This window comes from Oncorhynchus gorbuscha, linkage group LG11 (genome assembly GCF_021184085.1).
Source record: "Oncorhynchus gorbuscha isolate QuinsamMale2020 ecotype Even-year linkage group LG11, OgorEven_v1.0, whole genome shotgun sequence".
Classification (NCBI taxonomy): domain Eukaryota; kingdom Metazoa; phylum Chordata; class Actinopteri; order Salmoniformes; family Salmonidae; genus Oncorhynchus; species Oncorhynchus gorbuscha.
Window position 1 is genome coordinate 80,029,048 of NC_060183.1, and position 21,272 is coordinate 80,050,319.

The window sequence follows — 21,272 nt, forward strand, 5'->3', positions numbered from 1 at the left end:
GACAGATGACTAGAAACTATTTGGTTGGCCATTTTATGTGTGGATTAATTGTCGGAGTAGAGGACCTTGTGCATTTCAGGTAAAATAACAACTCAATGTTTATATCCCAGGACAAATTACAAATTAGCTAGCAACAGCAAGCTAGCTGAATAGGACAAATTAGCTAGCAAGTGCAAGCTAACTAGCTAAATTGCCATACATGTTTAATGCTTTTCGACCTGTCCCCAAATTAATGTAATTGCTTCAGATTTTTTTGTGGTTATTTTAACCTGCGTGTCCTGATCGCGTTTGGTGTAGGGGGACAAAAGAGATGTATGCACGAAAGCGCACGATGGCGCACGCACGCAGCCGGTGTGGATTCCTTGTTAGGCTTGTGTGCTGCTGCTCAGCCATGGAAACACATTTCATGAAGCTCCCGATTAATAGTTGTGCTGACGTTGCTTCCAGAGGCAGTTTGGAACTCGGTAGTGAGTGTTGCAACCGAGGATAGACGACGATTTTTACGCGTTACGGCACTCGGCGGATCCCATTCTGTGAGCTTGTGTGGACTACCACTTCACGACTGAGACGTTGTTGCTCCTAGACGTTTCCACTTCACAATATCAGCACTTACAGTTGACCGGGGCAGCTCTAACAGGGCAGAAATTTGGCAAACTGACTTGTTGGAAAGGTGGTATCCTATGACGGTGCCACGTTGAAAGTCACTGAGCACTTCTATGGAGATTGCATGGCTGTGTGCTCGATTTTATACACCTGTCAGCAACGGGCGTGGCTGAAATAGCAGAATCCACTAATTTGAAGGGGTGTCAACATACTTTTGTATATATATATATACAGTAGTGTGTGTGTGTGTGTGTGTGTGTGTGTGTGTGTGTGTGTGTGTGTGTGTGTGTGTGTGTGTGTGTGTGTGTGTGTGTGTGTGTGTGTGTGTGTGTGTGTGTGTGTGTGTGTGTGTGTGTGTGTGTGTGTGTGTGTGTGTGTGTGTGTGTGTGTGTGTGTGTGTGTGTGTGTGTGTGTGTGTGTGTGTGTGTGTGTGTGTGTGTGTGTGTGTGTGTGTGTGTGTGTTTGCACCTTGGAGTTCTACAGTATGTGGACCTGCAGATCTACCCGGCTCTTCAAGACAATGTTTCGGGATGTTACTTCAATTCTGACACGTTGTAAAGGTAGGGTGCTAATCGTCATTATTTTATCCATAGTACACATTATAGCTAACGACAAGGTCAAGTGTCCCCTCAATTAATATTTTTCATTTCTCCCAAGAGAAAATCAAAGTATGCTTATACATAGAGTAGTTAACAAGATGTATCTCAAATTTGGCCCGTGTTTAAATAAAAAAACATGTAGATAGTCAAAATGGAGCAAAATCTTAGTTGTTGTTTGAATAAAAGTACAGTATTTTAACATGCTGAGACAGAGGAGATTCTAGCAACCCCTAACACCGGTCTGTATAAAAACAGCAGTGTTTTAGCTTGATATTGACTCTGAGATTAGCCACAGGGTAGATTACACCAATCCTGTTAGTGCTGAATGGGATCCGAAGAATAGACCTTCTGCTGATGAGATTATCAACAGTTAGTAAAGAGATTGTAAAGGATGAGTGAAGGTTGCCTGGTGTTCACATCTCTCTCCTACTCCCATGCACTCCCACACACACACACACACACACACACACACACACACACACACACACACACACACACACACACACACACTGGGCGGCAGGGCAGCCTAGTGGTTAGAGCATTGGACTAGTAACTGAAAGGTTGCTAGATCGAATCCCCTGAGCTGACAAATAAAAATCTGTGGTTCTGCCCCTGAACAAGGCAGTTAACACACTGTTCCTAGGCCGTCATTAAAAATAAGAATTTGTTCTTAACTGACTTGCCTAGTTAAATAAAAGGCTAAAATGATTTTTTTGAAAAAATAAAAATGTATGCACACAATCTCAAAGTAATAACATAATACAATAATGTTCATAGTAGAGAGGGGTGGAGTCAACATCATAGTATAGGTAGAGAGGGGTGGAGTCAACATCATAGTATAGGTAGAGAGGGGTGGAGTCAACGTCATAGTATAAGTAGAGAGGGGTGGAGTCAACGTCATAGTATAGGTAGAGAGGGGTGGAGTCAACATCATAGTATAGGTAGAGAGGGGTGGAGTCAACATCATAGTATAGGTAGAGAGGGGTGGAGTCAACATCATTGTATAGGTAGAGAGGGGTGGAGTCAACGTCATAGTAGAGAGGGGTGGAGTCAATGTCATAGTATAGGTAGAGAGGGGTGGAGTCAACGTCATAGTATAGGGAGAGAGGGGTGGAGTCAACATCACAGTAGAGATAGAGAGGGGTGGAGTCAACATTACAGTAGAGGTAGAGAGGGGTGGAGTCAACGTCACAGTAGAGATAGAGAGGGGTGGAGTCAACATTACAGTAGAGGTAGAGAGGGGTGGAGTCAATGTCATAGTATAGAGGGGTGGAGTCAATGTCATAGTATAGAGGGGTGGAGTCAATGTCACAGTAGAGGTGGAGAGGGGTGGAGTCAATGTCATAGTATAGACAGATGAAAGCATGAGGCAGGGAAATGGAAAGAAATGGAGGATCGAGAGAGAAATTGATTTAACACTGAGCTCAGTAAATGTGTCCTGTTGAGGGATTAGGTCTAAGTGACAAGCTAATATGGGTACCCACATTCAGGGGTGTGTGACGGGTGTCATGTTTATTGTTTGGCCTACATTTCTGGATAGGGGGGGGGGGATCATCCGTTGTGATTGGTGAGTGTCAGTCTTACTCCGCTTACAGGTGCATATTGTTCTCCTGACACCTTCTCCCTCCATTAGTTTTATTGATCATTTTTCTATCAATCATCATAAAGGGTTTTACATTTCTGAAGGGCATGCAGTGTAGATGGATTGGGACATGTATGCATTGTATACTATAACCTACCTATTCTACCATTTTTTCTTAGTAGGAGACATACTGTTAATAGTGCTGTAATTATAACATTACCCAGCTAGCACATTTGATTCCTTGGAAGTTGTAGGAACGTGCGTTTTTGGTTTCCCATTGGAATTGGGAACGAAGTCATACGTTTTTTACGTTCTGAGAATGTTAATGAAAATTGCACCTGCTCTGGGATTGTACATTTCTAGGTTGCAGGAATGTTCTGAGAATGTTAATGAAAATTGCACCTGCTCTGGGATTGTACATTTCTAGGTTGCAGGAATGTTCTGAGAATGTTAACGAAAATTGCACCTGCTCTGGGATTGTACATTTCTAGGTTGCAGGAATGTTCTGAGAATGTTAATGAAAATTGCACCTGCTCTGGGATTGTACATTTCTAGGTTGCAGGAATGTTCTGAGAATGTTAATGAAAATTGCACCTGCTCTGGGATTGTACATTTCTAAAACCTAAAACGATATCTGCTAATTTAATTTCCAGCATTATTGCACTTGTCTGTATCACGCATTTGTTTATCACTGTCCATGTGTATAGCCAGTTGATGTGATAACCATCCTGTCGGTTGACAGAAATACTTTCCCCCAAAACCTTTGTTTATCACTGTCCATGTGTGTAGCCAGTTGATGTGATAACCATCCTGTCGGTTGACAGAAATACTTTCCCCCAAAACCTTCTCAATAAAATGTTAACTGCAAAGTAGTCTTACCTGGCAGAAGTATATCATGAGCAAGTATATCATTTGTATATGTCACGTGTGTGTCCTCTGGCCCACACCTGTCACCATCGTTACGCGCACCTGTGCGTCGTCAGACTCACCTGGACTCCCTGATTGCTTTCCCTATATATGTCACTCCCTTTGGTTCCTTCCCAAGGCGTCATTGTTTCATTTCTGTGTGCTGTTAGTGGTCTTGTTGCGTATTATGTTGTGTTTAGTTATTAAAACACTCCCTCCCTCCCTGAACTTGCTTCCCGACTCTCAGCGCATATCGTTACAGTATCTGTTATTTGTCAACTCTGCCATTTGTGGGCCGTCATTGTAAATAAGAATTTGTTCCTAGTTTGCTAATTTTCCTAATTTGTTCCTAACTGACCGGCACATTAGACAGCACATTACTCTCTCTGCTAGATGTGCAATTAAAGGGGAATTACACTCAAATCAAAATGTGTTTGTTTTCTACAAGACCTATAAAAAAAGGTATTCTGGTGTGATTTAAGCATTTATAAGGACTCCGAACAGCCAATGTTTCTCTATGAACGAGTGTCAATTTCAGAGTGAAAAACAAATCTAAAACCAGAAAAAAATGTAACTGAGAAAAAATTATTTGGGAAAATATAAATTATATTGACAGAACATACATAGTGTACTACTTTCTCTTGTACACACTAAGGACCTGAGGAAGAGTTGCAGGGAGAGAAGAAGAATGTGCCTATTTGAAGCTGGCTCACGCTAGAAAAAGTTGGAGACCCCTGGCTTAGGCAAATACATTCATTCTTTATTGTGTCAGTGAGATTTCAAACAATATGCTCTTCTGCTCTCCATCTATGGAATTAGTCCACTTCTCCACCAGGATGGAGTTAGCATGCCATGTTTTTGTTTTTTTAACTAACACAAAGCGGTTCATTTCAGCCTATTCAAACAGACCCCATTTCAAAGCACACAAAATCAAATCAAATTGTATTTGTCACATACACATGGTTAGCAGATGTTAATGCGAGTGTAGCGAAATGCTTGTGCTTCTAGATCCGACAATGCAGTGATAACCAACAAGTAATCTAACTAACAATTCCTAAACTACTGTCTTATACACATTAAGATCAAGTGTGACCAATAACACACTTAACAAGATAGAGGACATAGAGTGTTTTGTTGATGTTGACAACGGAATGTATATGTTATAAAATAACATTCTTAGAATGTTCTTTGAACATTATACTGTTTTTTAAATATTTTTTTTATGGAAAGTTGTCTTTAATTTTCCCGAGAACATGAATTTAAATATAACCATGAGGAAACCTGTAGAAAACATTATGTTGAAGTACTGAAATTCCCACAGAAGAACGCTGCTTCTTAACGTTCTCTGACCAATAAGTCATTACTTTAAATAGAACAAATAACAAAACGTTATAGGAATGTTGTATGTAAAATAACCATAGGACAGCCACACTCTCGCCAAGCTCTGAGAAATATATGGTTCTCAGAACATTATGTGCTAGCTGGGTATAGTCTTGCAATTATTACTCTATTGGTAGACTAAACTACAAATGATAGAATAGCTCCATCATCATCATACCTGTGTGTATGTGTGTTTTGGTCTAATGCATTGCATTGGTGTTGTCGGTTTGTGTTTTTCATTCAACCAACCAGTCAGTCAGCCAAGCAAGCAACCAATCAGTCAGCCAAGCAAGCAACCAATCAGCCAGCCAAGCAAACAAATAATGTAACTGCGTTCGTCTGTTGAATGAAGAGAGTCAGACCGAAATGCAGCGTGTAGGTTACTCATGACAATTAATGAAAGTATCGCGGTACATGAAATAACTGAACTAAATACAAAAAAACAACAGAACGGACCGTGAAACTAATTACAGCCTATCTGGTGACTACAACACAGAGACAGGAACAAACACCCACAAAATACAACACGAACTCAGGCTACCTAAATACGGTTCCCAATCAGAGACAACGACAAGCACCTGACTCTGATTGAGAATCGCCTCAGGCAGCCAAGCCTAACTAGACACACCCCTAATCAGCCGCAATCCCAAATAATACAAACCCCAATACAAATACAACATATAAACCCATGTCACACCCTGGCCTACCCAAACATATAACAAAAACACTAAATACAATGACCAAGGCGTGACAAATTACTTCCTGTTAGGCGACCATTTTTAGTTTGTTCTACCTTAGCTCAATATATACGTTTCTTCTTAGTCCAAGGATATTACATGTTCTGTTTAAATGGTGAACTGGCTCTGGAAGACAAAACAGCCAAACATTCTATCTAAACATGAATCAATTCTCAATTGCGGTATGGTTCTAGAAACATAAATCCCTTTACTTTCATATCACATCAAAATCTGCTTAACAGTAATATAAATGCAACAATTTCAAAGATTTTTACTGAGTTACAGATCAACTGACATAAGTTAATTAGGCCTTAAAATATGGATTTCACATGACTGGTTAGGGGTGCAGTCATGGGGCCTGGGAGGGCATAGGCCCACCCACTTGGCATCCAGGCCCAACCACTTGGGAGCCAGGCCCAGCCAATCAGAATACTCTTCAGCACCGCTCCTTGGATGATCCCGAAGGTGAAGAAGCCAGATGTGGAGGTCCTGAGCTGGCAGGTTTACACGTGGTCTGCGTTTGGGAGGCCTGTTGGATGTACTGTCAAATTCTCTAAAACGACAATGGAGTCAGCTTATGGTAGAGAAATGAACATTACATTATCTGGTAGACATTCCTGCAGTCAGCATGCCAATTGAACTCTTCCCTCAAAACTTGAGACATCTGTGACATTGCGTCATGAGACAAAACTGCACATTTTAAAGTGGTATTTTATTGTCCCCAGCACAAGGTGCACCTGTGTAATGATCATGCTGTTTAATCAGCTTCTTGATATGCCACACCTGTCAGGTTTGATAGATTATCTTAACGGAGGAGAAATGCTCACAAACAGGGATGTAAAACAAATTTGTGCACATCATTTTAGAGAAAAAGCTTTTTGTGAATGTGGAACATTTTATGTGATATTCCATTACAGCCCATGAAACATGGGACCAACATTTGTTAATGTTGCATTAGTAGTAGTTGCAGGCAACAGTATTTCAGTGACAAAACATTTGTGATGTGAATCTACCGTTTACACACAGGTGTTCGGAGACGCAGATAGCTAATTAGCACAGGTAGTCCCTTCTGTCTTCCGTAAACAAGCGTTGTAAGATTAAATCAAAAATCAAATCAAATGTATTTGTAACAACACACATGGTTAGCTGATGTTAATGCGAGTGTAGCGAAATGCTTGTACTTCTAGTTCCGACAATGCAGTAATAACCAACGAGTAATCTAACCTAACAATTCCAAAACTACTACCTTATACACACAAGTGTAAAGGGATAAAGAATATGTACATAAAGATATATGAATGAGTGATGGTACAGAGCAGCATCGGCAAGATGCAGTAGATGGTATCGAGTACAGTATATACATATGAGATGAGTAATGTAGGGTATGTAAACAAAGTGGCATAGTTTAAAGTGGCTAGTGATACATGTATTACATAAAGATGCAGTAGATGGTATCGAGTACAGTATATACATAAACATATAGATGAATAATGTAGGGTATGTAAACAAAGTGGCATAGTTTAAAGTGGCTAGTGATACATGTATTACATAAAGATGCAGTAGATGGTATCGAGTACAGTATATACATAAACATATAGATGAATAATGTAGGGTATGTAAACAAAGTGGCATAATTTAAAGTGGCTAGTGATACATGTATTACATAAAGATGCAGTAGATGATATAGAGTACAGTATATACATATGAGATGAGTAATGTAGGGTATATTAAGTAGCATTGTTTAAAGTGATGAATATAAGGCCGTGTGGGAACCCTAACCCTATGAATCAAATCAAATGTAATTGGTTACATACGCATATTTAGCAATGTTATTGCAGGTGTAGCGAAATGCTTCAAATCAAATCAAATCAAACGCTTGTGTTCCTAGCTCCAACAGTGCAGTAGAATCTAAAAATACACTACAGTACACACATCTAAATGTAAAATAATGGAATTAAGAAATATATAAATGTCAGGACGAGCAATGTCAGAGTGGCATTGACTAAACTACAGTAGAATAGAATACAGCATATACATATGAGATGAGTAAAGCAGTATGTAAACATTATTAAAGTGACCAGTGTTCCATTATTAAAGTGACCAGTGTTCCATAATTAAAGTGACCAGTGATTCCGTGTCTATGTCTATAGGGCAGCAGCCTGAAAGTGCAGGGCTGAGTAACCGGGTGCTAGCCAGCTATTTAACAGTCTGATGGCCTTGAGATAAAAGCTGTTTTTCAGTCTCTCGGTCCCAACTTTGATGTACCTGTACTGACCTCGCCTTCTGGATGAGAACAGGGTGAACAGGCAGTGGCTCGGGGTGGTTGATGTCCTTGATTATCTTTTTTGGCCTTCCTCGCTGATATGAAAGAAAAGGTACCACAGGTGATGCATGTTGATGTTGAGATCGAGCGTCAACACGGCTCTTAACAAAACGCTGGGTTATGGATGTAACCTTGGTTTTAATGGGTCGCCAAACAACCTACGGGAACTCCTTCCCCTTCACAAGATGTGATGAAGACGGTTAATATCAAAGATGTTCACAGTCACGCCACACACTTACTGTACGCATGTCACCTGTCACTATAGAAGGCCGTGTGGAGTGACATACTGTCTATTACTTCACTCGAACAACATGAAAGGTTGGCGACTTGTTACTCTTCTCAGAGAACTGAGGTTACATCCGTAACCCAACGTTCTCTTTCGTTCTTGGAACCAAACGACCTATCAGAGGCTGTGTGAAAGAGGTCGTTCGGACAACAGAGTAGGATAACTCACCATTTAAATTAAACCCAGATGAATCTCTGGGACGTCCTTGTATCCACCACAGGATAATATATAATATAATAATATAATATAATATATATATGCCATTTAGCAGACGCTTTTTTTATCCAAAGCGACTTACAGTCATGTGATGTGTGCATACATTCTACGTATGGGTGGTCCCGGGAATCGAACCCACTACCCTGGCGTTACAAGCACCAAGCGCCAAGCTACTGAGCTACAGACTGAGCTACAGAAGGAACATAATTACCCCAAGAGAGTAACACAAAATTAACACAACATTTCAACATTTCAACTGTGGTATACACACGGCAAGCTGAAAGCTAGAACTTACAACACGAGGTGCAACAGCACCAAGAGTGGAAAGCCTTTGTATAGAACATCCAATCTCACTGATGGTTGATAAGTAAGTAAGTACAAGGTTCACGGTACGCTCACTTATCTGAGTTGAGAGAGTGTGCCGGAACCACAGATCCCACTGATGGTGTGAACATAACATTGAGTCTGTAGTACCTCATGAAAGTCATGGGCGTTGCCCAACTTGCAGCAGCACAGATAGAGTCTAGGGGAGGCCCCTCTGAACGAGGCCCATGAAGTGGCCATACCCCTGGTGGAGTGTGCTACCATGCCATGTGGAGTTGTTCTACCTGCTGCAGCGTATTCATTTTGACACTGCGTTGGTAATCCAATGTGCCGGTCTCGGCTTCGAGACAGCTCCCCCTTTTGATGTTATCCCCACGAAAACTGTTCTGTTTGACAAACAGTTCTTGTTGCAGCAAAGTAGGCACTCGACACCCTAACCGGGCAAGGTGTATGCAACTCAAGACTTTCCTGTGAGGAGTGGGGAGGAAAGTGTAATGTTGCTATGATTAAGGGCTGGTTAGCATGTGATGATGAAAACACACTAGGCCGAAGGGTAGAACGCAAAACAAAAAAAAACATGTTTTTAAAAAGTAATCTTGTAATGTAAAACATTATATATTTGACCTTTATTTAACCAGGCAAGTCAGTTAAGAACAAATTCTTATTTTCAATGACAGCCTAGGAACAGTCATTCTGCTCTGGATAAGAGCGTCTGCTAAATGACTTAAATGTAAATGTTGTCAGCTCGGTGGTTGGAACTGGCAACCTTCCGGTTACTAGTCCAACGCTCGAACCACTAGGCTACCCTGCCGCCCCTCCACTCTAACTACTAGGCTACCCTGCCGCCCCTCCACTCTAACTACTAGGCTACCCTGCCGCCTCTACACTCTAACCACTAGACTACCCTGCCGCCCCTACACTCTAACCACTAGGCTACCCTGCCGCCCCTCCACTCTAACTACTAGGCTACCCTGCCGCCCCTCCACTCTAACCACTAGACTACCCTGCCGCCCCTCCACTCTAACTACTAGGCTACCCTGCCGCCCCTCCACTCTAACTACTAGGCTATCCTGCCGCCCCTCCACTCTAACTACTAGGCTACCCTGCCGCCCCTCCACTCGAACTACTAGGCTACCCTGCCGCCCCTCCACTCTAACTACTAGGCTTCCCTGCCGCCCCTCCACTCTAACTACTAGCCTAGTGGTTAGAGCATTGGACTAGTAACCGAAAGGTTGCAAGTTCAAATCCCCAAGCTGACAAGGTGCAAAATCTGTCGTTCTGCCCCTGAACAGGCAGTTAACCCACTGTTCCTAGGCCGTCATTGAAAATAAGAATTTGTTCTTAACTGACTTGCCTAGTTAAATAAATAAGAATATAACTACTAGGCTACCCTGCCGCCCCTCCACTCTAACTACAAGGCTACCCTGATGCCCCTCCACTCTAACTACAAGGCTACCCTGATGCCCCTCCACTCTAACTACTAGGCTACCCTGCCTCCACTCTAACTACTAGACTACCCTGCCACCCCTCCACTCTAACTACTAGGCTACCCTCCACTCTAACTACTAGGCTACCCTGCCGCCCCTCCACTCTAACTACTAGACTACCCTGCCGCCCCTCCACTCTAACTACTAGACTACCCTGCCGCTCCTCCACTCTAACTACTAGGCTTCCCTGCCGCCCCTCCACTCTAACTACTAGACTACCCTGCCGCTCCTCCACTCTAACTACTAGGCTTCCCTGCCGCCCCTCCACTCTAACTACTAGGCTACCCTGCCGCCCCTCCACTCTAACTACTAGACTACCCTGCCGCCCCTCCACTCTAACTACTAGACTACCCTGCCGCTCCTCCACTCTAACTACTAGGCTACCCTGCCGCCCCTCCACTCTAACTACTAGACTACCCTGCCGCCCCTCCACTCTAACTACTAGGCTACCCTGCCGCCCCTCCACTCTAACTACTAGGCTACCCTCCACTCTAACTACTAGACTACCCTGCCGCTCCTCCACTCTAACTACTAGGCTACCCTGCCGCCCGACATGAGTGAAGAAAAGACAGTATGTCACGCCACACTGCCTTTTATAGACAGGTTGGTTGTTTAGCAACCGACACATGCAACTATGGGGCAAAACAGATGGATGGCATAGAATGTTGACAACATGTAAACTTGTTGTCTCTCAAATACATTGTTACAGTTGTTGGTTAAAAATCAAATCAAATTTTATTTTGTCACATACACATGGTTAGCAGATGTTAATGCGAGTGTAGCGAAATGCTTTAGCTAACTAGCTAGGGATTTTTTGCATGTTAGCATTGACATGAAATCCGTCAAAACACCTCATAACAAGAAATGGTATCAAGAACAAGATTAAACTAGCTGAAACGAGTCACTTACGATTCCCCACATGGCAGTTTCTTATCATTGTTGGTAGCTATCTGGCTATCCAGAACCATGCAGTTTCTTATCATTGTTGGTAGCTATCTGGCCATCCAGAACCATGGCAGTTTCTTGTCATTGTTGGTAGCTATCTGGCCATCCAGAACCATGGCAGTTTCTTATCATTGTTGGTAGCTATCTGGCCATCCAGAACCATGGCAGTTTCTTGTCATTGTTGGTAGCTATCTGGCCATCCAGAACCATGGCAGTTTCTTGTCATTGTTGGTAGCTATCTGGCCATCCAGAACCATGGCAGTTTCTTATCATTGTTGGTAGCTATCTGGCCATTCAGAACCATGGCAGTTTCTTGTCATTGTTGGTAGCTATCTGGCCATTCAGAACCATGGCAGTTTCTTATCATTGTTGGTAGCTATCTGGCCATCGAGAACCATGGCAGTTTCTTATCATTGTTGGTAGCTATCTGGCCATCCAGAACCACAACTCAAGCATATTTTTGGGCTCCTGAGTGGTGCAGTGGTCTAAGGCACTGCATCTCAGTGCTAGAGGCGTCACTACAGACACCCTGGTTCAAATCCAGGCTGTATCACACCCAGCCATGATTGGGCGGCGCACAATTGGCCCAGCGTCGTCAGGTTTAGCTGGTGTAGGCCATCATTGTAAATAAGAAGTTGTTCTTATCTGACTTGCCTAGTTAAATAAAAATAAAATACTTCTGCCCCCCATTGAAGCTGTCCTTCCATGTTTTGCTGATGTTGTCAGCTGACCCGTCCATAGTGACAGGTCACGTGGATATAGTAAGGGTGTGACGTGACTGTAAAGTTCTTTGATATTAAGCATCTCAATCACATCATGTGAAAGGGATGTTCCCATAGGTTGTTTGGCGATCTGTTACAAAACACAGTAACTCCCCCATACAGAAGATGCCTTTGTCCATTGACTCTTATGTGTAATGGAACTGAGTCATGATCAAAGGCTAGGTCTAACTCAGATTGTAGCTGAATATGGACATAAACTAATAATGGGGAAGGAAATTATTAGGACTCATCTCTTCAGTAGGTCCTATGATTGAGTGTAGTCTGGCCCAGGAATGTGAAGGTGAATGGAAAGGCGCTTGTGCAATGAACCGCCCTTGCTGTCTCTGCCTGGCTAGTTCCCCTCTCTCCACTGGGATTCTCTGCCTCTAACCCTATTACAGGGGCTGAGTCACTGGCTTACTGGTGCTCTTCCATACCGTCCCTAGGAGGGGTGCATCACTTGAGTGGGTTGAGTCACTGATGTGATCTTCCTGTCCGGGTTGCCCCCCCCCCCCCTTGGGTTGTGACGTGGCAGAGATCTTTGTGGGCTGAACTCTGCCTTTTCTCAGGATGGTAAGTTGGTGGTTGAATGTATCCCTCTAGTGGTGTGGGGGCTGTGCTTTGGCAAAGTGGGTGGGGTTATATCCTGCCTTTTTGGCCCTGGGGTCTCCCGACCTCTCCTGTCTCAGCCTCCAGTATTTATGCTGCAGTAGTTTATTTGTCGGGGCTAGGGTCAGTCTGTTATATCTGGAGTATTTCTCCTGTCTTATCTGGTGTCCTGTGTGAATTTAAGTATGCTCTCTCTAATTCTCTCTCTTTTACAGGACTTGAGCCATAGGACCATGCCTCAGGACTACCTGGCCTGATGACTCCTTGCTGTCCCCAGTCCACCTGGCCGTGCTGCTGCTCCAGTTTCAACTGTTCTGCCTGCGGCTATGGGACCCTGACCTGTTCACCGGACGTGCTATCTGTCCCAGACCTGCTGTTTTCAACTCTCTAGAGACAGCAGGAGGGGTAGAGATACTCTGAATGATCGACTATGAAAAGCCAACTGACATTTACTCCTGAGGTGCTGACCATCCTCGACAACCACTGTGATTGTATTATCTGACCTTGTTGGTCATCTATGAACATTTGAACATCTTGGACATGTTCTGTTATAATCTCCACCCGGTACAGCCAGAAGAGCCTGGTTCCTCTCTAGGTTTCTTCCTAGGTTTTGGCTTTTCTAGGGAGTTTTTCCTAGCCACCGTACTTCTACACCTGTATTGCTTGCTGTTTGGGGTTTTAGGCTGGGTTTCTGTACAGCACTTTATGACATCAGCTGATGTAAGAAGGGCTATGTAAATACATTTGATTTGATTTTTAAATTAAAAGGAAAACAATATGACAGTACATTTTCCATCAGAAGCATATGAGAAGATATGTCCGTCACAAAACAAAAACAAACATGAGCAGGGAGGGAGGAGGATATTACCATATCACTTCTGCCTTGGTACACTCCCTCATTCTCTCACTGCAATGTCCACAAATGGCAGCTATTAGAATCCGCTAGCTATAATCTCAGTCACCTAAATGCTCAGTAAATCAACTCGTTGGGGGGGGGGGTTAGCTAACATCCCACAAAGGATGCATTTCTTGCGGCTGTAATTCCCGAAAAAGGGGGAGAAGAAGAAAAGAAGATAGAAAGTCTAAACCAAGATTGTTTAAAAAAAAAAATCTGAATTGTTGGGCCTCACTGGGTAAGAAATCGATTAGTTAGCTTGCAAACTAGCTAGTTAGCTTAGCTGCTTAAGTAGTTAGCATCTGCTTCTCTCCGCGGTGGCCTCGAACGAGACCGCGGCTTGTAGCACTACTGCTAGCCCTCCCCTGCTGCTTCTGTGGTCATGAAAAGATGCTTTTGTCTGAAAAGGAGGGACACTGTGCCGCGAGTAACAGTTAAGTCTATACGAGAGATTTTTAACGAGATGGTGACACATTTGGAGTAATATATATATATATGGATTGTATATTGTTGCTAATTTTGCTTTGCATAATTAACCTGCTAACGTAACTAGCTACCGATGGTGCATGCTAACTTTGTCTTTCGTTGTTTCGCAGCCAAAGATGCTAAACGTTCGTTAGCTTGCTAGCTTTGTTTACTAACTTAATTAACCAGTTCTACTGTTACCATATTATGGCAAGCCGTGTTGGTTATTTTAATAGACTTTTAGTTACCTCGTTAAGTTAGAAATGTGAACGAACACGTTAGCTAAGTAGCTAGCTAGCACTGGCTGTGTTCGTTAGCTGCCTGCCGATGTTTTGCTAACGTTAAGCTCCGTGCCAATGTCAAGGACTCACACAATCAGCTAGCAAGCATTCTCTTATCAAAGAGTAACTTTCGCTGCTATAGTTAGCAGCGTATGTCTTTCTACAGCCATATATATATATATATTTACTAACGTGACCTAGCTCACGAACTAACTATATTTAGTTGGAGGAAGCTAGCTAGCTAGGTCTCTAGGTAGGCTAGGTTCCCAGTCAATACAGCAGGCCACTTATTTAGTTAGTTTCCTACACAGTGCATTCAGTCCTACAACATTGTTGTTGTTGTTTTTTATCCAAGGAAATTGTGCTGGCTACACACACAATGAAGATATTTACTCTCATGCACACCAAGCAAGGTATTCTGCAATCTTGTGCCTATTTGTTGGCAAGAAAGTGTATATAGATAAGCTATAATGGTATTCCTTTGCATGGCATTCGGGTCACTCAGAATATTGTTGAGGCCTCAGATAAAATAGTAAACAGCCAAGAGATGCAGGCATTTACTCTTGAGTTGAGTGAGTCTACAGCTAAGTATACTTGCAGTTTAGTCTCAAACTCTTTGTATCAGCCACCTAACTTTTAAAAACAGAAATGCATACTTCTTCCTATCTAGGCCTATTGAATGTGATTGGCACATTTTGTAAACAGTTTTGTAAGAATTTAAATGTAATAGCCAAATTGGAGTCATTACAATTTGCAAAATGCAGGGATAGCTGGTAAATTCGTTTTTGGTCTGGTATCTGTAGTCAGTGCTTGGTGCTCTGCCAAGGCATACAGAATACCTAGTTACTATATTAATTTGTTCTGGGATGTTGTTGCTGGATTTGTTCAGTTTGAAAGGTTTGATCATCTTTACTGGGGTGTACGTGTTTACTTGTCCTACATGAGGTAGGCAAGGCTAAATGCTTGAGAACCATCTCTGTGCAGAAAAGTAATTAAAATCTGATGATGGACCTTGCTCATTTTAGCTGACACTTGTTCAGCAATTCATTGGATTTAGCCTCAGACATGATTCTTACACGAAGGGAGAGGAAGTTGTGCGTATGGTAAGTCATTGTCCGGTATTACAAATGGGTAAATTAATATGAGTTACACATTGAAAGACCTCAATATACAGATTTTAAACAAAGTAGCCACTACTTTCAATTAAGATGTGTTGGTAGCCTACGCCTTTTTGTTTGGAATGCTGAGACATTTTGGTATTCCTCCCCTTCCATCTTGCACGCGGTAGTTTTCTTTATGTTAATTTTAATAATATGCGAGAGGAGGGAAGCTAAATGAAGAACTGGTTCTTGAGGAAGTGACCCATCATTTCACATACCTGCTTTGAGCTAAATGAGGAACTGGTTCTTGAGGAAGTGACCCATCATTTCACATACCTGCTTTGAGCTAAATGAGGAACTGGTTCTTGAGGAAGTGACCCATCATTTCACATACCTGCTTTGAGCTAAATGAGGAACTGGTTCTTGAGGAAGTGACTCATGATTTCACGTAACTGTTGTGAGAGCATAACATTTGGGTAGTTTCCGTTTACTACATTTGCCCAAGCAGTTGACGTAACACTTAAATTGATGTTTGAGTTTCTCTTCAGAAAAAGGGGGCAAGGAAGCCAATTGTTGGAAAGTCCTACTCTATAAGGTTATGTAGGCTGTTTTTGTTTTCTTCATGTGAGGACCAAAGCTAGCCTAATGCAAGCTGACTACTTAACTCACTACCTATTCTAACTGTCCTTGCTCTCAAACTAATCTAGGCCTGTTAATGACACATTCCAGGCTCTCTCTCTCTGTGTGTGTGTGTCAAGTGTGTTCACTTGCTGTTCAGCTCCTGTTACTGTAAGCAGAGATACAGCGCCTGGATGGTCTCTGCAATGTTGGCAGTCGCGTTCCTCCCTGTCTCCTTAGCAATGTCTTTTTTCACAAGAGGAATTCAGATAGGACTCTGCTTCGCCCCATTAGCAGCCACACATGTGAGTGGTATGTACATAGTGAACAACAGTGTAATGTGTGGCGACCATGGTCGGACCCCCCTGCTTGTGCATATATGGGTGAGTTGTGCATTTGAGCTTCTTGGCTAGCCCAGCGACCCACTTAACCTCTGCTGTTGACAAATGCTGGATTCCTACATGCTATACCAGGCACTAGGCATTTGTTCTCACTGTTTAGGCACATTCTTGTGTGTACGGCTATGATGTCCGGCTTCTTCCTGGTTCTGTGAATGAGTGAGTTAACAAGGTTGTACAGTAGCCTAATATATCTGTCACTGTCAGGTGCCTGCCACCAAGTCACTTGACAGGTTGCTCTCTCTAGCCTGTCACCATCAGCTGCTTCAACTCCAGTGACTTGGGGGGGTGTCTGTCCCCTCCTAAACCTGTGGTGTACATTTCACATCAGTTGTTCCCTTTGCCTCGAACTCCTTTTGTTTACCTCACCAAGTTGACACGGCCTCTTTATGTCAGTTGTTTTGGCAAGGGAGCCGGGTAGCCAAGGAGATGCCAGGCGGGAGGGCCCCGGGTTGCCTAGGAGATGCCAGGCGGGAGGGCCCCGGGTTGCCTAGGTAGCCTCCAGAGTGTGTTGCCTGCTCTGTGCGAACTCCAAAGAGTTCAGCTCTCATTAATATGCTGCTATGTTTTGATGCCCCCCCCCCAAGTCTCAATATTCAGCCCACTTAAAAAGAGAGGACAAAAGGGGAAAATCCAACATAAAGTATGTGAAATCCTATTGCCTGGAATGACAGCTGGGATGAAGTACTACCACAGGCATACAGTAGGCTTGTGCATCTGGACACTGCTTCGACAACTGACATGAAAAATAAACCTAGCCAAGTGTTCACAGTTCTTCTCCCTACATTCTCTTTTTCCCCTCCGTTACGTGTCTCAGTCAGATTGGATCTGACCACTCCCTCTACAGACACCAGCGTGCTGCGCACCCAACCTCCCATTGGGTCTATAAGAAAGGATGGGATACACAAAGAGAACTGTAGACGAGCTACATTTCTACCAAATCACCACAGCTTTAACTCCAATTAAAAATGTACTGGTTTATAAAAGTAGGGAAATATGTGTTCCAACTAAGAGCTGTGGTTTTGGAATATTTTTAGGCTTTTATTTGTGTAAACTGCTCTAGTGTGCCGTTTTTAGAATAGGTGACAACCCCCTCCCCCTAAACCTAGACAGGTTCCAGACTGAAATATGCAGCAAAAATGTTTTAAGGCAAATACTGTTTACATTCGTCAAGGAGCCTACGTTGTTTCATGTTTAACAAAAGAACACCAAGATTAAACTCCCAAATCAAACGCAGGGCAAAAGAAACCACCAGATGTGGGTATCTACTGATTTTTAAAAAAAGGGGAAGAATATTGGCTTTCTAATGCTGTTTTTGTCTCAACTCCCATTTTGGTGAAGGCTAATAACAACCTGTTGAAAAGAGAGTAAAAGGTGCACAGTGATATTGATGAGGAAGACACTTGTTTCAGAGTAAAAGGTGCACAGTGATATTGATGAGGGAGACACTTGTTTCAGAGTAAAAGGTGCACAGTGATATTGATGAGGGAGACACACTTGTTTCAGAGTAAAAGGTGCACAGTGTTATTGATGAGGGAGACACTTGTTTCAGAGTAAAAGGTGCACAGTGATATTGATGAGGGAGACACACTTGTTTCAGAGTAAAAGGTGCACAGTGTTATTGATGAGGGAGAAACACTTGTTTCAGTAGCACGAGTCGCAGCTCAAATGGCACATACGGTTCTTCATTTAGCAAATTACCTCAACTCACAAAGGCATATCAACTGCACTGATATCTGTAATCGGTGTATTTCCCCCTTAGCTTTTAATTAACCACGATAAACACAGAGGACTTTATATCCGTGTCAGACAACTAGAGAGATGCATATCCCCTCTTACCTCTTACTACATATTTGTTGACGTTTTCTCCCTTTACGATGATGATGATAATGATCGGGACCTGTTTCGCAGGGCTTTAAATTAAAAATAAATATTGGGAGCAATGATGCGCCTAACTTAGTTATGAAAACCACAGAAAATATATTTTTAATTTGATTGAGATACAGCCTAGATCGAATTCGATGTTTAAAGCATGTGTTGTTCCCCCAAAACTAATATGTAACACTTAACTAATATTTTTTAACTATGAAAGCCTGCCCACCAAGATTAAATTCACAAAAAAATATATTTGTTTACTATAAAAGCTAAAACGTTGATACGAATTTCTGTCATTGAAATATCATATTAGGTTTCTACATTGTATCAAAGCACTATTTTCCTATTGCGATGCAGGTCATTGAAAATTGAACACGGTCCCTTTTAAAAGCGTAAAGTTTGAGTGATGACATGCAAGAAATCAGTCATTCATCCATTCATTGCTATGATCATTGATCTCCTGAAGAAGATATCCCCTTTCTTTTCTCTGTGCCACCAGATGTTTGGCTGTACTGCTAAAGTTCCCAGGTTGTTAGCTAGCTAGCCAATGAGGTAACGTGACTGAACAAAGTTAAAATAAATGGTTAACGAAGTCGATGCACGAGTAGCTTTTCTTAACTTCGTTGTTGGTTAAGGGATTTTAAGTACGCATTTCACTGTAAGGTTGGATTCGGTGCATGTGACAAATACAATTTAGGTTTTTTTATAGAACGGCCCATAACATGGTTTATGAATGTAAAATGCTTTCCTGGTTATCCGCTACTGCCATAGGAAGATAATGTTGCGCGGGTAATATGGGTCAGATCTTTTGAGCTGGTTGGGCTAGAAGCAAGCCGTTTCGATGTAGAGTATGGTGTGAACATTGCGCTAACGAATCTGCACTTGCTTGTTTATCTGGGGCGCTCGGAAACAACCGTACAGTGAAGCCTGACACGGAACTCAAACCGGCTGTGCGCGTGCGCCATCGTGCATACATTTACTTTGTCCCCCCACACCAAACGTGACCATGACACGCAGGTTAAAATATCAAAACAAACTCTGAACTGATTATATTAATTTGGGGACAGGTCGAAAAGCATTAAACCTTTTTTAGCTAGTTAGCTTGCACTTGCTAGCAAATTTGTCCTGTTTAGCTAGCTTGCTGTTGCTAGCTAATTTTCCTGGGATATAAACATTGAGTTGTTATTTTACCTTGAAATGCACAAGGTCTTCTACTCTGACAATGAATCCATACCCTAAATGGTCAAACGAATCGTTTCTAGTCATCTTTCCTCCTTCTAGACCTTTTCTTCTCTTGACTTTATATTACGATTGGCAACTTTAATAAATTAGGTGCATTACCGCCACCGACCTCGTTCGTCTTTCAGTCACCCAAGTGGGTATATCCAATGAGGAGATGGCACGTGGGTATCTGCTTCTATTAACCAATGAGGAAATGGTAGAGGCAGAACTTGCAGCTCGATCTGCATCAGAAATAGAACTGACTTCTATTTTAGCCCTTGGCAACACAGACATTCGTTGGCGCACGCGAGCAGTGTCGGTGCAATAATTTAATAACATAGCTTTCTACATTTATTTTGCAGCGAGCAGTGTAGTCAGCTTGTTATGCCCGTTTACATCGTGACGTATTTCATTACGTACGTAAACAAAAAATATTTTTATGTTATTTTCACTCTACTGAACAGACAAGTGTAGTGTGTGTAATGCAAGAGGGAGGAGAGACTGTCTCTCGTCAAAGATCACATTTATTTTGGAAGTTTGCAAAATTACCTTTTTCATTCACGATAGGATAAATATATTGTTTCAGGTGATAATGTTTTGCTACTTGTTTCTCTAAGAGCAGATAAGCCTAGCTTTTAGCAAGTCTGCTAAATTTAAGATACCATTGTAGCTAGCGACCACCACCCAATAATGATAACTTTAAAAACGTCATTACCATCACAATAAACTTAAGCGGGAGGCAACGGTCAATATAATTGGCTGAACAGCCAATGTGTATTATTTTTAACATTTACTATTAAAATACACTAGTACTCGTATATGAATGGGTAACTGTTTACAAGTTGCTAGCTATCCCATAAAGCCATAATCGAAAACCAAATGTTTTTCTTCTTCTGTGGTAAGTACCTGTTCTTCAATGTGATCTGGCTGGACTGAAGATGAAGGGAAGAAAATGTAAGTATGCAGTGTCCGTCTCGCAACGCAGCCTTCAACCGCCGTTGCGTTTCCACTCCGTTGTGGACGTCTCCATTGACATGCAGGACATCCGACGCAACGAAATGGGAGTGCTTATGGCTGTTTAGTGCTCCCAAAATAAAACTTCTGGTCGCCCAGGAACATATTTTGTCGCACGTTAGAGCCCTGCCTGCTAGTTGTAGTTGTGTGATAACGTCACTGTGTTTTCAGTGTGGGGAGAGATTAAACTTTTTTAATGTTTAAACCGTCACACCCAGACTGTCAGGTCCTCCATTCCATGTCCTATCTGTGAATCAGTGGAACCCTTTTTTGCTGCGCTGTTCGAGGCAGTGTTCTTTGCAATCTCTAATTCTGCAAAGCATTTACAAAGCAATCTGATTCTGTTTGTTATTAAGGAGGCCAGGTTACCCTTTTTACCTCTGAGTAATTTCTGTCCGGAGCATTGGAATCAGCTTTTTCTTAGTACATGTCAAGACCAATGTTGTTTCTCCAACAATCCAACTAACATTTTGGTCTTGTTTTGTTAACTAGCATTTGATCAAGTTTGCTTTCAGATAAACATCAGTGAAATCCTGCTGGTCTTGTCTATTAGGCAGTGGTAAATGGTCATAATCAGGCCACATCCTCTCTGTGAAATTGAGCTCTTCTCTGCTGACGAGGTCAAAACTAGTACCCTGTCCCCTCCT

At 42.4% G+C, this 21,272-nt stretch overlaps 1 protein-coding gene across 2 annotated transcripts in view; it reads left to right on the forward strand.

Annotated features, from left to right (window-relative positions):
- Positions 1–13,673: 13,673 nt before the first annotated feature.
- The window catches only part of mvb12ba (multivesicular body subunit 12Ba), a 42,595-nt gene continuing 34,996 nt past the window's right edge, over positions 13,674–21,272 (forward strand). Inside the window, exon 1 of one of the 2 annotated variants that reach the window (XM_046290619.1) lies at positions 13,674–13,891. Coding sequence is in view for 1 of the 2 variants with exons in the window: in XM_046290618.1 (XP_046146574.1) it covers positions 14,036–14,086 (51 nt within the window). In the remaining variant the exon portion in view is untranslated. Of the gene's footprint in view, positions 13,892–13,924; positions 14,087–21,272 lie in introns of those variants that run through there. The other variant, XM_046290618.1, reaches the window with a different exon arrangement.